Source organism: Chiloscyllium plagiosum, unplaced genomic scaffold, assembly GCF_037043375.1.
Source record: "Chiloscyllium plagiosum isolate Xiang-an unplaced genomic scaffold, Cpla_swu_hap1 HiC_scaffold_4, whole genome shotgun sequence".
NCBI lineage: Eukaryota > Metazoa > Chordata > Chondrichthyes > Orectolobiformes > Hemiscylliidae > Chiloscyllium > Chiloscyllium plagiosum.
Genome location: NW_028270142.1, coordinates 43,190,917 through 43,208,050, shown reverse-complemented (window position 1 = coordinate 43,208,050; position 17,134 = coordinate 43,190,917). Strand labels below are relative to the sequence as shown.

Genomic DNA, 17,134 nt, shown 5'->3' with positions numbered 1-17,134 from the left:
ACACTCCAATCCAGGCAACATCCTGGTAAACGCCTTTTGCACCCTCTCCAAAGCCTCCACATCTTTCTTCTCATGTGGTGAGCAGAAATGCACATGATACTCCAATTGTGACCTGACCAAAGTTGTATACAGCTGCAAATTTTTAAGATCGATGCCCTGACTGATGAAGGCAAGCATGCCATACACATTTTTTTATAACCTTATCCATTTTTGTTGCCACTTTCAGGGAGCTATAGTCTTGGACCCTATGTTCCCTCCGAATATCAATGCTTTTAAGGGTCCTGCCATTTGCTACATACTTTTCTCTTGCATTTGATCTCCTTAAATGCATCACCTCACACTTGTCCAGACTAATTTCCATTTAACATTTTTTTGCCCAACTTTCTAACTGATCTGTATCCTGCTGTATCTTTTGACAGCCTTCAAATCCATCAAATTTCTTTTGTGTAATCTGCAAACTTACGAATGAGACCAGATACATTTTCACACAAGTTATTTATATATACAGCAAACTTTGTTTTAACTGGCATTTTATGAACCAGCACTCTTCATAAAGCAGCAAACATTATACATTTTAAATACAGAAGTTTACTGTACTTTCGTGATCTCTGTGATGTCCAAGTAGTCAGTTGATGGTGCAAGTGAGAAGGCTCTCTGCCAGTAAGTTTTAATTAAAGCAAAGATGGATTACTATTTATGTGATTTATACTGTAAATAAAGTATAACAGTGATGTTATACCACTGCAATATGTTTGTATTATTTAGCATGTGTTTTTACATTGACTATATGGACATCTTGATCAACTAGCACATTCCTGATCCTCTCGGTGCAGGTTAATGTTTGGTATTACAAAAAAATAGAGGACCCAGCACTAATCCTCATGGAACACCACTGATCACTGACGTCCAACATATGCTACTTGGATTTCTAGAAAGCATTTGATAAGGTGTGACATCAAAGATTATTATGGAAAATGAAAGCTCATGGTGTAAGGAGTAATATATTAACATGGATAGAAAATTGGCTGGCTGACAGAAAACAGAGAGAATGCATAAATAAGTCTTTGTCTGCTTGACAGGATGTAATGGGTAGAGTCCGGAGTGATTCTGTTCTGGAGTGATTCTCAACTTTTTACAATTTACATCAATGACTTGGATGGGGGAACTGAAGGCAAATTTGTAGCTAAATTTGCAGACAACACAAAATAAGTAGGAAAGTAATGAGATGAAGAACACATAAGGAATTTGCAGAGAGCTATAGATAGGTTGAGTGAGTGGGTAAAAATCTGGCAGATGGAGTATAATGTGGGAAAATGTGAAGCTGTTTGCTTTGTCAGGAACAGTAAAAAAAAAGTGTATTACTTAAACAGTGAACAATTGCAGAATTTGAAGGTGCAGAGGAATTTAGATATTCTCATGTATGAGTCACAAAACATCAGTGCACAGATACAGCATGTAATCGAAATGTCTAATGGAATGCTAGCCTTCATTGCAAGGAATTGAAAATGAAAAGATACTATGCTTCAACTACCAAGGCATTGGTAAGACTACATCTCAAATACTGTTTGCAGCTTTGATCTCCTTAAGGAATGATGTAACTGCATTGAAGACCGTATAGAGGAAGTTTGATACTTGTAATGAGTAAGTTGTCTGATAAGAATGGGCTCGACAGGCTGAGTTTGCTTCCACTGGAGTTAATGTTAATATTTAACATTAACTTGGTGCGATTTGGTTGAACAGTACGAGATCCTGAATGATGTTGACACGGTGGATGTGGAGAGAATGTTTCTGTGTGTGGATCAATTCAATACGAGGGGGCATGGTTTTAAAATTAAGCAGATGCCCTTTCAGGACAAAGGTGAGGAGATTTTATTTTCTCTTAGAAGAATGTGCAACTTTGGAATTCTCTTCATCAAGGCAGAGTCATTAAATAATTTGAAGGCAATGATAGGTTTATATTGAAAAGGGGAAATCAAAGGCTATTTTAGGTAGATAGGGATGTGGAATTCAAACACAGACAGATCAGCCTTGATCTTATTGAATGATTCAAATAGTCTACTGCTCATACATTATGTCTTCACATGTAATTGCAACAGGAAAGATTTGGTAATTGTCATTTCCCTTGGCTTGCTTTTAGTTGAGAACACCATTGTATTTCTAAGAGAAAGGTATAGCTATGTCACTGCCATTGCATCAAATAAGAAGTGTGTTAACAGACCTTGTATTGTCAAAATCAGAGTTGACTCCCAGTTGATTACCTAGAGCAAATTAATCAATGAAACCAGGCTCAATGATAGCATGTGACACACAATGACACACATCCATGCGCGTGCACACACACAAACAAACCAAGCCACGGATTTCAGACGCAAATGTTCCACAATATTTCCATCCAATCTCTAATCTCCTCTCGCCTCTGTTGTATGCTTCTTTCTTTAACAAACTGCACAGTGCAATCAATCTAAGCCACTTTAAATTAAACATATTTAAATATATACATACACCATCTTAAAATAAGCACAAATGTATCCTTTTAAAAGAAAGCTTTAATTAAACACATTACAGTTATTATAAAAAAAAACAAAGACCAACCAAACACAGATGCTAAAATATATAAAAACAAGTTGCATAAAAGTGTCTAGCAGGAATACAGCACAATCCTGAGGTGAGAAGAGTCAAGTTTGAGTGTTTTAATCAGAAGCATTCTAGAGCTTATATCACAGTTTACAACCACTTTTCTCAGTTACTAATTATTGTTTGTGCTCTGTAGTGCTTAAAGCTCAGTTAAACCATAACACATGGCAATTCCTGTGCGAAAGTAACATTATTATTGTACTAGATAATATTGAAAAGTGGCCGAATGTAAATTTGATGAGCTAAGCGGTTGAAAACATACTGATTAGCAGGTTATTTGATTAAGAAAATGCATAGGATTTATATCACTGGGGGACCTAATTTATGAAACATCCAGTTTACAAACACTGGTACATATGAACAGGGGTGTAATTTTAAAGTCCTGACATACAAACATTTCCTGTTCTTATGTTCGGCTACTTAAAAACGTCCTACATTGTGTTCCAACTTGTGTACAAATCAATTTGCCAAAGGACTCAATCGGAACCCATTCGCAACCTAGAGAATGACTGTATCTGCTATTTTATGTTAAATGTGCAGAATTTCTTGCATATTCCCAGCTGGGAAGCTATGTCTCCAGCTAATTCCATGTTCCAGTTTCTCCCCTCACAATAAATAAACTGGGCCCATTTTAATCCTGTGTGGGGGCATGAGTTTTGAATGAGTCAAAATCCTAACCAGAGTCTATTCAGGAAAACAGATACAATGACAGGAGGAGGTTGCTGCAGATGGTCAACACTTTTGATCAGTTTTGTGGCTCTCATTCTGAGGGTTGGTACCTGACCATTTCTCACTATAGAGCTGCTGTGATCACACAGCTCAGCAATATGGCAGGAAATCACAACCCAATAGCTGCTCTTTCTTCAGGATTTGTTCATGGGATGTGGGTGTTATTGGCTAAACTAGCATTTATTGTTCATCATGAATTGCCCAGAAGGCAGTTAAGGGGTCAAGCACATTGCTCAGGGTCTGGATCAAATGTAAGGATGATAGATTTGCTTCCTTGAGGACATTAATGAACCTGATTGTTTTTACAACAATTCTTAGTGGTTACAGTGTGACCATCCTGCCAGCTTTTTTGTTGAATTAAAATTGAATGACCTACCATAGTGGGGTTTGAAACCAGTGTCCTCAGAGCATTACCCCGTGGCTTTGAATTACTAGCCCAGTAACATTACCATTATAACACCAGGTGTATGGCAGTGAGACAGGCAGTTGAAACTATGAAGGGGATTAGAGATCCTTCATAATTTGTACTATCCAATTTATCCCAGCGATTCCATTATTTTTGGCGAATACCTTGCTAAACTTTCACCACCATCATAAGTAAAAATACAGACACCACATAAACCAACAGAACAAGTATTCCAGGCAGTTTCCAATCCCCACAATCTCTAGAGCTCCAGACATTGCTACAACACCTCCCAGCAGGATTACAGAGCGGCACACATCCCATCTCTAACTTAAACTTTAAAAAGAGGTTCTTTCTGGTTAGTTTAAATTGAATTCCATGTTAAACCAATCAAGACTTGAGGTGAGACATGGTAGCGATACCAGATCAAGCACGAAGGCTTTGTCTGTGCTGTACGACTCCATAATTCTGGCTCACACAGTCATAAGCTTTAACTCATACTCCTACAAAGACCTGCTGTTTCAGACATGGCTTCAATTGCAGAAAAGGTGGCAGGATATTTCCAATTGTCAGTGCAAGCTTCTGAATCACCTGCTCCATATCTGCCATCATTCATTTGTTTCTTTCATTGTTTCATTTGTTATCAAATACACAAAATCATTTTTAATTTCTAGAGGTTCCAGGACAATTTTAAACAGTTGGCAAACCCAGTTGTCCTAAATATCTAAGGAGATAAAGTGGCTCTGTCTTCTCTTTAGAAGTGAGACTCTTCACGGAACAATGGAGAACAGAACCAAACAGAATTGGACTTGTGCTAGCTTACCTAATGTCAGGTAGCTTTGTAAAGGGAATTTACCGACAGTCATAGAATTAGGGGGTTATAATCAATCATAATTCAAAGTTCACTGGTACAGCTATTTTACAAAGAAGTCCATTCTTCCCATTTACTCTGTGCTAACTCTGCACAGCAATCCCATGCCACTCATCTGCCTGATCCCTATAACCCAGCAAATTTATTTCCTTCAAATGCCAATCCAATTTCCTTTTGAAATCATTATTTGCCCTTCCACCAGTCTTGTAAGCAGCAAGTGCCAGATGTTACCCAAAATTCATTTCCCACAAATTTGAGAAGAATTTCCTGCCTTTGTTTCCAAAGTGTTAATTGGCTTAATGTCACAATGATGTATGTGAATACAAGAGTTACAAGATTTCATATCAGAAGTCATAACTTACAATATTATTGGTAATGTAAACTTACAGGAAAAGAAACAATCCAATCCGTTTGTGTCCCAAAACATTAGGAAATTATGCAAGCTATACATTTTGCAGAAGCAGTAATGGGATGTTCATTAAAAACTGCAGCTTCTGCAATTGAACTAATAGTTTCCAAGACATTTTTTTCTTGTTTCCAACTCTGAAAAAACTGCCACTTGCTCCAACAGCCCAGATAGTGGGGGGAGAGCAGGGATTGAGATTAATCGTGATTCAAAGTTTACTGCTATTTTACAGAAAAAAAAATATTTGGAAATGTCAGCATGGAATCCAACAGTTATGAAATATGGTGAGCTAAGTACAGTGAATGCTGTAAATTAGACAGACCTCAGAGACTGACCAATAGTTGTCATTACTTGCAGATGTTACTTTCAAAAAGGTCACCAAATACACTGTAAAAATTCTCATACACTCCGTATAACATTTTTGGCTGCTGTATTCTCATCAGATTTAAATGCATACTTTAAAAAAAAATCTTAGGATCTTTCTGAAATTCAAATGAACATCAATTTGAAAAAAAAGCTAAGAAAATACATTCTATCTCCATTTCAGTAGAATGAGGACATGTTACCCGACATCCATTAAATTAGATTCCCTACAGTGTGTGGAAACAGGCCCTTCTGACTAATGCACCTAACACGATGGGCAATTTAGCATAGCCAATTCACCTGACCTGCACATCTTTGGATAATGGGAGGAAACCCATGCAGACACGGGGAGAACGTGCAAATTCCACACAGACAGTCACCCAAGACCAGAACTGAACCTGGGACCCTAGTGTTGTGAGGCAGCAGTGCTAGCCACTGAGCCACCGTGCCATGCCATAAAATTGATGACTAAGTCATCAAACCCCAGGGAAGAGCCAGCATGAAAACCAGAGTCCCTCTGTCACATTGCAAACTGCAAGCAAAAAGCTCTGTCATTCTATAAAGGCTTTATCTTTTATGAAAGCTGATTGCCACCTTTCAGTGACCTGACAGGATTTCTGGGCCCCAGAAAGGAAGTGAAAACCCAATGATCTCGACTCAATGGAAATTCCAGAAATAGGAACTTTGCAACAGGCTATGTGCCCTCTGCTTTTAAACTGCAATAGTACATAAAGGCAGACTACAATTCGTAATTTGAGAGTGTGCATGGCTTCAGGTTGCTTCATATGTCTCACCACCCAGGTTACTCAAGTCTCTCAGTAAGTGTCTGCTTTTTGCAAGTGTCTGTTTTGTTGGGAGGTTTCACTTTACCATATCACACCCGTACGTCTTTCTTTGTAATCAATACATTGAAGGAAAGCAGAAGCTTAAGGGCATCTTCCGTTTGTCACTATTATTCATACTGTAATTGAATATCACTATATGAATGAAACATGATTTAATTTTTTCCTGTCCTTAAAACTTTTTATTGTCTAAACTGAGAAAGTGTTTCCGACAAACATTTGAACAAAATTTAAAACCATGAAGTGTACCTTCATTGGTTGCTTTATCTCTGCCACGGGAGTCTGACTCCTTTTTGTGTTTTGGTGTGTGAGATGACCCTGGTCTGCCTCTGCTTCGCGAAGCCTTCACTGTGGGGTAGAAAAATAATTGTAGCAACTTACCATAGACCTGTACAGTACAGCAAGAGACCATCCAGCTCAGCACACATGTTACTGCTCTTTCAAGGAGCTAATTAGTCACAATTTCTTTTGCCTGACTCTGGTAACCCTGCAACTATTTTACTTTTCACATATTTATGCAATTCAGTTTTGAAAATTACTGTTGGGTCTGCTTCCACCAACCTATCAGACAGTACATCCCAAATCATCATAAACTGAAACATGAGGTATCTCCTCGACTCTCCTTCAGTTCTATTTCCACATCCCTTAAATCTGTGTCCTTTACTTGGTTGGAGGGTTTGAGACATAGGGAGAAACTGAATAGGCTGGAGCTATTTTCTCTGGAGCATCAGAAGCTGAGGGGTGACATTATAGAGGTTTATAAAATCATGAGGGGCATGGATAGGTCTTTTCCCTGGGGTGGGGGAACCCAAAGATAGAGGGTAGAGGTTTAAGGTGAGAGGGGAAAGATTTAAAAGGGACCCAAGTGACAACTTTTTCACGCAGAAGGTGGTGCGTGTATGGAATGAGCTGCCAGAGGAAGTGGTAGAGAGGCTGCTACAATTACAACATTTAAAAGAAATCTAGACAGGTACATGAATAGGAAGGGTTTAGAGGGATACTGGCCAAATGCTGGAAAATGGGACTGGGTTCATTTAGAATATCTGGTCAGTATGGATGAGTTGGACTGAAGGGTCTGTTTCTGTGCTGTATGACTCTACTAAGCTTTGTACCAGTGGAAAGTTTTGCCTTTCTTATATTTCCTAGTTTTCAACTGGTCCTGATCTGTAACTTTTTTCCAAATGCTCAAAATTTATTCAATTTATTTTGGAGAATTTTTATTGTTTCCTTCCACCCTTTCATTGTGTCAAAAGTCTTAAATCTGTACCTTCTTGTTATAAGCAAGACATAATCCCTCAAAATTTTGAGCACCTCTACTATATTTCATGGCACAATATTCTCTGCTCCAATGGAAACAATCCAAGCTTCTCTAGTCCCAACACATAATTAAATCATGGAACATTATAATAAAACCTCTCTGCATCCTGTCCCAAGGCTTTGACATCCTTCCTAAGTATGTGCTCAGAACTCAACACAGTGAGTGGACATTAGCTATGGTGAGACTTAGGTCAGAATCAGACAAAAAGTCCAGTGAGGCCTATTTTGACACTGGGAGAATTTTGCATCATCTTTTAGATTTTGACACATGTGAGGCACATTTGAACACCTTATTGATGCCACAACTCACCTCATTAACTTCCTAAGTTACCAAATGTGCTAAACAAGCTTATCATTGAGAAATCTCACAATGGAAATCAGAGTAGGTACCTTTATGTTAGACACTGAACACCAACACCTCAGGTCACACTCCATAGGGACTGACCACATGCACCCCGTAATCCATGGACTTTGGCATCTGACATGTGCCAAAGAACCCTGATGGCACATTTCTGATTCAGAGGACATTGTTGTTCTTCAGTGCTGCACTGGCAACTATCATTATAATGCTATGGTAAGGAGCCTGTACTCAAGGGGACACACGCCCAGCTCACGGACAGGACCGGGCTACATTAAAAGCTGTTTGCTCACTGCCATAGCGCTCACTCACTTTGAACCTACCTTGATGCTCACAGCATTCTTGCTTGTATTGCTTTGCCTGTGTGCACTCTGCTACCTCAGCCAGAGTTCCAAGGCTCATACTACTTATGATTCGCCTTGCCATTTAGTACAGGAACAAAGCAGGAAACTCGTCACAGGCTTCAACCAAGACATGGAGGATAGCCTTTGCTTAGGACTTTCCAGCTCAGTAAGTCAAGGGCAGCCTCCGATATTGGTCCAGGGGCTTGGACGTGATCAGGCTTTCCCAGTGATTAGAGTCAGGATGCTCACCACATAAGAGGCAAGGCAGACAGCTGCCTGATCTGTTCTTTCTGCCCTATTGTGGGTTGTTTTCCTCTTGTAATGGGAGAGGGGCAGATATAAAGGGAAATGAAAATGGGTTGCACAGTGGTTACTTTTGGTATAGGTGAGGGAAAGGGTGTGTGTCTCTAGGGAACAGGAAGACCTGTGTCTGCACCACCCCACCCAACAGGATCGCTAGGTCCATGCCCGCAAAGTGGGGCACAAATTTTCTCCCATCAGTCAGCCATGTCTGAGAGAATTGTCAGCAACTATATAGGACAGCTCCGACTGACAGTGCTTGTCCAAGTGCACAACAGACTTTTATAAAGATGGCATAAGGGATGCCAATCTGTTGGCAGATATTGGCTGAGTAGCAACTTGTTCTGGGAACAGTGTAAGGTAAGATGGATATAGAATCAGATACAAGGGATGCCATAATGATGGTTAGTTAGTTAATGAGTTGAGTTTGGTAAGAATAGTTAAGAAATCTCACTGGGTCTTGTGGCAAGAATCTCTGCAAAAAAACTCAACACAATTCACACTTAGCCAAAAAAAAGTACGAAATATTCAGCCCAATAGTCTAGTTGAGATTTTAGAGCAAATCAGATATGGTTAGGTCTGAAATAGTTTCCATCAGCATAGTATCGAGTTGGAAAAGTTTAAGGAGGGAATGTAGATCCCAGAGAGCTGAAGGCACAGCTGCAAACATTGGAGCAATGGATGGGCAGGCAACCAAAATTGGAAGGTAGAGATATCATGGATGGTTGTAGCATTGGAGGAGATTACAGAGGTAAGAAGAGGGGGAGGCCTTGAAGGGTATTTGAAGAAATAAAAACGAGAGTCTTAAAAATTGAGATGCTGCCACACTGGGAACCAACAAGGTCACGAGGGGTAGTACATACAAGTGAGGACAAGAAAGACCAGCTAAGGTTTAAAAAGGATGGAAATTTCACAGCAACTAGGGGACCATTAGAATAGTCACAGGAGTCAAAAGAGGTTTATATGCTACATTAATACGTTCACGTACTTATTGAATATCACATGATTCCACCAGCCAATTCATTATGTTATTTGTTCAGAATCATTTCCCCATCCTCCCACCATCTGACAAAAATATGATACATTTGATAAACATCCTATTAAATGCTTACTTATGAACTGTCCCTGAGCCGGTGAACTCTCTTTGTTATTGTTGCCGATTGCAAAAAGCCGCACCATGTATTCCTGATTTGGGAGCAGACCTTCCATTACTGCTGCTGTTTCACCCTTTGGTAAGCTCAACGTCTGTGGTTTGCCACCTGTTATTGAAAAATAATCACAAATTGTTAAAAGACAAATGCAAAGCATGAGTCTGCTGTAAGAAAAGTAAAAACAAATTGTGCCAGCTGGCAGGGTTCTTATTCTAGGTTCTTGTATCATAGCTGATCTGCCTCTTAACTGCATCCAGTCACCTCTGTTCCCCTACCATGAATATTATTGTCAAACAGAAATCATCTTATTCCTGAGTTCTCTACCTGAAGGCAGTTCCAACGCAAGGCTTGACATTCGCCATCATAGGTAGGTCGAAGAGGCCGGTGCCAATTCCACCCCATGCTATTGGCACCAATCTGCTCCACACCAGTTGTCCAGTCAATGAAGCCGGCCAGAGCCTAATGAGGTCCAGTTGCAGAGGCAGCATATACTTTTAAACACATGTTGTAGCTTGAAGGTATGGATCGTGATGGTAATGACTCTAGTTACTTACCATCACATGGCTGACCAGGAATCATTCCCAGTCTTAAGCTTCTGGTGTGTGCTGAAAGAATTTAAGTGGATAATCTCTGTACAAGCTGTTGATAATCTGTTTGGGCACATTATGAACACATTTCTTTTGGTCCTGAGAGGGGGCCCTGAACCTAGAGATTCTGGTCTAGAGCCAGGGACACTACCAACTGAACTATAAGTCCTCTTCTACAAAGTTTCTGTCTACCTCAGTTTTTAAATTTTCAATTGAAGCTCCAATCTTAGCAAGCTTTGGGTAAAGATACTTAACACATTTCCCCAAAACAATGCTATTGTTAACTCCAGAGCAGAGTATTATAGCTCTCAGCAATTAACGCTCAGAATTCCTTAAAGTGGCATGGTGTAATCAGAGCATGCACAAACAACACTTCCTCTACTCATTGCTTAAATTATAGTCTTGGATTATGGAACATAGTTTGCTGTTACATTCCTTGCCAGACAGAACTTTGCGGATATTGCTGGAGGCTGCTTTACAACAAAGGCAGATAGAACCCAAAACTGCACTTTATGTTCACTTGAAAGAGAGAAATCTAACCCATTTCATACAACTAATCATTACAAAACCTCAACCAATTTGCAATGAAACAGCAAATGGCGAGTTACAACAGTTCTTGCACAAGTATTTCCAGTGCTGAATGCATGTCGATCATTCGAGAGCATTAATGCCTGAAACTGATGCGGGTCAATGAAGTAGCCTCAGGAATGCAGTTTTAGGCTGTAAGATTAATTCAATCATTCAATCACAGTATTGCACATCAAACTAATTGTCCATCTCAGGAGGCAAAACTTGAATAAATATCCAAAGCTGTCTTGCTATTGCTGCACTTTCTTGTTCCGACACTGACTAAGAATTAATCAGTTAATGAATATGATGCAACATGAAAATACAAAAGTAGTGATATGTGGTCAACAGTTCAGCTTAACTCAGCACAAAGCATGTGCAATATTAACAATACATTAGCAGCTATATTAAAGAAAATGGCTTCACCATTCACAACAATAACTTGCATCTTGACATACGAACAGATTCAAGAACTGCTATTTCCTGCTGTTATCAGACATTTGAATTGATGTCTTAAATGTTAATGTTGATCTCACTATGCACTTTCTCATTAGCTATATCACTGCATTCTGCATTCTGTTCTGGTACCCTGATGTACTTGTATAGTATCATCTAGCTATAAAGCATGTAAGACAACAATTTTCACAGTACCTTGGTACACGTGACAGTAACAAATCAAATCAAATCAAATCAAATGACTTTAACATTGTAAACCCAAAGTGCTTCACAACAGCATTATCAAACAAAGTTTTGAACTGGACATAATAGGGCAAGTTACAAAAGGTTCAGTAAAAGAAGACGCTTTCAAGGAGAATTTGAAGGAGGAGAGTGAGGCAGCAGCTCAGGAAGAGAAAGCTCAGAGCCCAGATTGCTAAGACATGACAAAAAATAGTGCGGCAATAAAAATTGGGAGGAACTGGAATTGAAGGAGCAAGGGATTTTCAGAGGATTCTAAACCTGGAGGAAATCATAAAGATAGAAAGGGTAAGACCATAGAGGGATTTGCAGTCAAGGATTTACTGGGCCAGTACCATCAGAACTGAACCAACATGAGGAGTTGCTGCACCATATTTTCATCATCTGTCTACAGTGTGACTGTGTCTGTTTGCTAATACTGTTACCGGATAATTATAATAAATTGTCATTGTATCTGAGCTGTAACAGGCCTAAAGGCCTGCAGAAACATCTGGTCAGAAGATTAAGGAGTGATCTAATTGATGTGGCTAAGTTGATCAAAGCATTTGATATAGTCAATACAAACAAACTATTGTGTCTGGTTGAGTGGAGTTCAGAGCAAAGAGCTTAAAATTAGAGACTGGCTGCTCAGATAATGTCCATATTCACATAGGGTGGTTTGTGTATATGGAACAAGCTGCCAGAGGAAGTGGTAGAAGTGGGTCAGTTACAAAAGACATTTGGACAGGTACATGGCTAGAAAAGGTTGAGGGGGATATGGGCCAAATGCAGGCAAATAGGATTAGTTCAGTTTAGGAAAGCTGGTCAGCACGGACAAGTTGGGCCGAAGGGCCTGTTTCCATGTTGTATGACTCTATGATTCTATTTCTTCACACAAAGATTAATGGAAGTCTGGAACTCATCGGTCTTCCAAAAATGCTGCTGAGGCTGAAGGGACAATCATAAATTTTAAAATTAATATTTATAGACTTTGTCGTGTAAGGGATTGGTCAGAATCTAATAAAATGGAGGGAAATGCTTAACAGGCTGAATGGCTTCGTCTGTTCCAATAACTTTTGGTTAACAGTTTGGGGTATTTGCAGAGAACCCCAAACATCTAATTGCTTGGATGTTGTAACTTTACATCAAATTTTACAGCACACTCACTGCTCCTCGGATGCTGCCTGAACTGCTGTGCTCTTCCAGCACCACTAATCCAGAATCTGGTTTCCAGCATCTCTAGTCATTGTTTTTACCTATTTAGCTCACCCAGTCCATCCCAATATTTATGTTCCACACAACCCCCTTTCCATCTTTTTAAATTCATCAACAGTATGTGAACATCAATTATTGCCAGACCCTAATTGTTCTGGAGAAGCTGATGGTGAGTTGCCTTCTTAAACCACTGCAGTCCTTGGGGGTAGTTCCGCCCACAGTGAGGGGGTGATCCAGCATTGTCCCAGCAAAACCAAAGGAATGATGATGTGGTCCCACGTCAGGGTAGTGTGCGACTGGAGAGAAAATTGAATATCGTGGTGTTCTCATGTAACTGATACCCCTAACTTCCCACTTGTTAAGGGTTTGAAAGATGCAAAGTAGGAATTTTGGTGACTTACTGCAGTGGATTTGCAGATGGTACACAATGCTGCTACTGTAGTGAAGGCAGCTAATGTAGTTCATCTCATCTTATCAGTATACCCTTCTTTTTCGCCTGTGTACTTCCAACCTCCCTTAAGGTTTTCTACCTGCTATTGGTTTTGGACAATTCCTGTGCAGCAAGATTCACGTTCTTATCACTTTCTGTGAACAGGAGTCTGCTGAATTCCCAACTGGATTTATCTGACACTCATGGTCCCTACAACTCAGGAGTAGAAATATCTTCTCTGTTTCAAAATCTCTTTAAAAATAAAGGACTCTGATAGGTCACCCCTCAGAAAAGAGGCCCAGGTTTTCAATCCTTCCTATAAGATTAGATTAGATTAGATTACTTACAGTGTGGAAACAGGCCCTTCGGCCCAACAAGTCCACACCGACCCGCCGAAGTGCAACCCACCCATACCCCTACATTTACCCCTTACCTAACACTATGGGCAATTTAGCATGGCCAATTCACCTGACCTGCACATCTTTGGACTGTGGGAGGAAACCGGAGCACCCGGAGGAAACCCACGGGAGAATGTGCAAACTCCACACAGTCAGTCGCCTGAGGTGAGAATTGAACCCGGGTCTCTGGCGCTGTGAGGCAGCAGTGCTAACCACTGTGCCACCGTGCCACCCTGTCTTCCCTGTATGTCTCTTCCACACCTCCTCCAGAGTCTCTAAAAACATGTTGACATATAGCGACTGGAAGTGTTCAAAAATGTTCAGTTGAATCATAGTTTCAATGCTTTTTGAAACTTTATCCATTGAAAATTAACTCCAGTGATTGGTTTGCATTTGTTATGGCTTCATTAGCTGGTGTTGCTAGTATATTGCTTTGATACCCCAAGGATATTTCTCCAAGAATTAATCAATGAACTTGAGTTGGAAAGGGAGCAAAATCTCTTTATGTGACTTGTCAATGAAATGGTTGGCAGCAGTCTGGAGTGAGCTGAAAGCAAATGGGAAGCTGTTTTTTTTTTCACTGCACCCAATCAGCTTTTCACTAATGGCCATGGAAAGAGATTTCACACTCTCTTTGGAGATTTATTTTCTGAGTTTCACTTTTACTGGGTTTGAAATTGAAAGTCTTGGAAATACAGTAGTGCCTCGACATACAAACAACCCCGTTCACGAACAAGTCAGTTTACGAACAGGATTGTACTTAAAATTTTGCTTCAACGTACGTACGAAATTCAAGGTACGAATGAAGGTACAAACGCAAAAAGCCCGTGTGCGACCACGTGGTTTCATTGTTCTGCTTTGCTACGCACTTGTTGAACGTAAAAGCTCTCAGGCCCCGCGTGATCTCATTCAGTTCGTCTTTGGCGCGTGTGCTGTGAACAGCCGTCCAAGCATTCTTACGCTATCCGAACAATGGGAAAAATTGATTTAGTTTGCGAACTTTTCGGTTCACGAACCGGGTCCCGGAACGGATTAAGTTCGTAAGTCGGGGCACTACTGTATTTTCCAAATAAATAGCAAATTAAAAACGAGCACTGTGGAAAAATTTCTGCTGACATTACCATTGATCAAGCTCACAGTCCTGCCCACCAATAGTATCATTGATGAAGAACTCGAGGTATTCTCCTCCGTGACACAATCCAGTAGCTGCAAGAGGAACTTATCCCAGATCAAAAGCTGGGCAATTAGTGAGTTAATGAACAGGAAAGAGTTTATATTCTATGCAACTCTTAACAATGAGGAAGCAAATTAATGCACTTTCCACAAATCAAAAGCAATTTCCCCCACCCCACCACTCTGGAACTATTAAACAGGAAACACCCTGGGGTTTCCATCTGAAAATTTTCCTCAGATGTTTAATAGAGGTACAGGGTATACCAGGATCTTGTGTTAACTAAACTGGGACATGCATCAGCTCACTCAAGAGAAACATCTGGGTGCTTTGAAAGTCAATTCCCTTAAAGAGTTTTGCGTAAATGTGCGCAATAGTGTGCTCTGCAGCTCCAAGGAAACAGCATAATGAGGATAGAAATTATAATTGCTCTTCTCATATGAATGGATAACAGATTTGTGCCAGGCTCCACACTCCATTACAATAGTGCAGCCAGGGACTCACTCACACAGAGCTGCAAAGCACAAAACAGGTCATCGGTCAATGGGTTGTTCGGTGTTTATGCAAGAGTCTCTTCCCAGTCATCTCACCCTATCAGCATATACTTTGAATCCTGTGTTCCTCATACCATCTTCCAGCTTCCCCTTGAACAGGTTGACAGTAGTAACCTCAACCATACGTGTGATAGCAAATTTCCCATTCTCACCACTCTCTGTATCAGAATTCCCTACTGCATTTATAAGTCACGGTTTTGTTTTTTTTTGGTCCCTCGCTATAGTGTCCCAAAACAAATAAAACATTTTCTCTACATTCAAGAATCAATGCAAAAAAAGTGAAAGGATTGATTTTTTTGATAAATAAAAGTATCAAGAGTTAACGGAAACAAAGTGAGAAGATAGAGTCAAGATACAGATCGGCCATGACTTAACAGGATTGTATATCAGCTAACTGGGCTGAGTGGCCTCTGTTTCCACTCACAGCAGTGTCATAAGCAGTGGCTACAGTCCCAGCACAGTATTCCAAGGCAGCTCTGCCTCATGCTGCTCTCAAAGCTGTACCAATTGCTTCTCATACAAGAAAACTAGATTCCATATAAAGATCCTACTGAAGATCCCTTTGAATTATTGACTTTGAACCCTTGAAGAAGTTAGCACAGTACAGCAATCAATGTTGGTCAGAGGGTCACCCTGAAATAACACCTTCCACGTGGAGCTCTCCTCTGAAATATTCCTTGAAGGCATTTCATGTAAGTCTATCAGATAAAATTTGACACAATAATTGGGCATATTAAAATACCATTTGGAACCCTCCTCACTCAAACAAGTATTTTGTAATGAAAATTTAACACACTCTTTAAAACTTGATTTCAGCTTCGAATAGAAACCCCAAACATTGGCACAAGTTCAGACATCTGCTTAAACATTTGGCAAGAAGGGCAGATTTTGAAAAATATCTGAAAAGCAGAAAGACAGGCAGAGAGGAGGGAACGCCAGAGTTTAGGGTCCTGGTCACTGAAGGCTGCCAATGATGAATCATTGGGAATCGGGAATTCTCAAAAGGCCAGAATTGGATGAATACAGAAATCCAAGAGGGGTATGCGGCTGGAGAAGATCACAGGGATAGAAGGTGGTGAAACCTTGGAGAGTTGGGGAGATGTGGGAAATTTGAAAATAAGGATGAGAATTTGCAATTTCAGGAATCAACAGCAGATTAGTCGCATCTCAGCTACTTGGAGTTAAGCCTGGGCTCTGACTGTGAAGTTAACAGTTAGTAACAGCATAAATTATTAAGACAACATTTTTTTTTCTGTACTTATCTGAAGTTGTGCCAATGTTTGGTGTTTCTATTCAAAGCTGAGATCATGTTTTAAACAGTGTGTTAAATTTTCATTACAAAATACATCTAGGAGTAAGAAGGGTTTAATTTATTTTCACTTCTGCCCAAGATTTAATCCCAAGAGTTCAAGACCTATTCAATTGTCATCCACAAAATAAAAGTTGACAGCGAAATTTCTAAAGCAGTTAATGATTCACAAAGTCAACACAGAAAATGTGGTTTAATACCCAGCATCAACTTATTAAAGTTGTCTCCCACACACAGATGACTGTGGCCCCTGGATTCATTGCTCTGTCAGTACATGGGAATGTTTACTACCTCATAAACAAGATAACACCAAGATATATTGCTTCACTGAGCTATGTTACCTGCAGCTAAACTGACCATGTTAGTTAATAGCAGCTGAGCATAGCTCTCATTGATACAATCTGCACTTGCACCACATGGATGAAACGCAATGTTAATGATTGATATTTCCTAACACAGGAGAAAAACGTTGAGGCTTTAGGCAACCATGGTGATGCTGAAGTTGTAGTA

General features: G+C 40.0%; 1 protein-coding gene across 6 annotated transcripts in view; it reads right to left on the bottom strand.

Moving 5' to 3' along the window:
* Positions 1 to 17,134, bottom strand: part of col14a1a (collagen, type XIV, alpha 1a) — a 225,792-nt gene that overhangs the window by 189,728 nt on the left and 18,930 nt on the right. For all 6 annotated transcript variants that reach the window (XM_043688687.2, XM_043688688.2, XM_043688690.2 and 3 more), the window contains exons 4-5: positions 9,680 to 9,826; positions 6,498 to 6,596 (exon numbers count right to left, since the gene is read on the bottom strand). In XM_043688687.2, the coding sequence (XP_043544622.2) occupies positions 6,498 to 6,596; positions 9,680 to 9,826 (246 nt within the window). The remainder of the gene's footprint in view (positions 1 to 6,497; positions 6,597 to 9,679; positions 9,827 to 17,134) is intronic.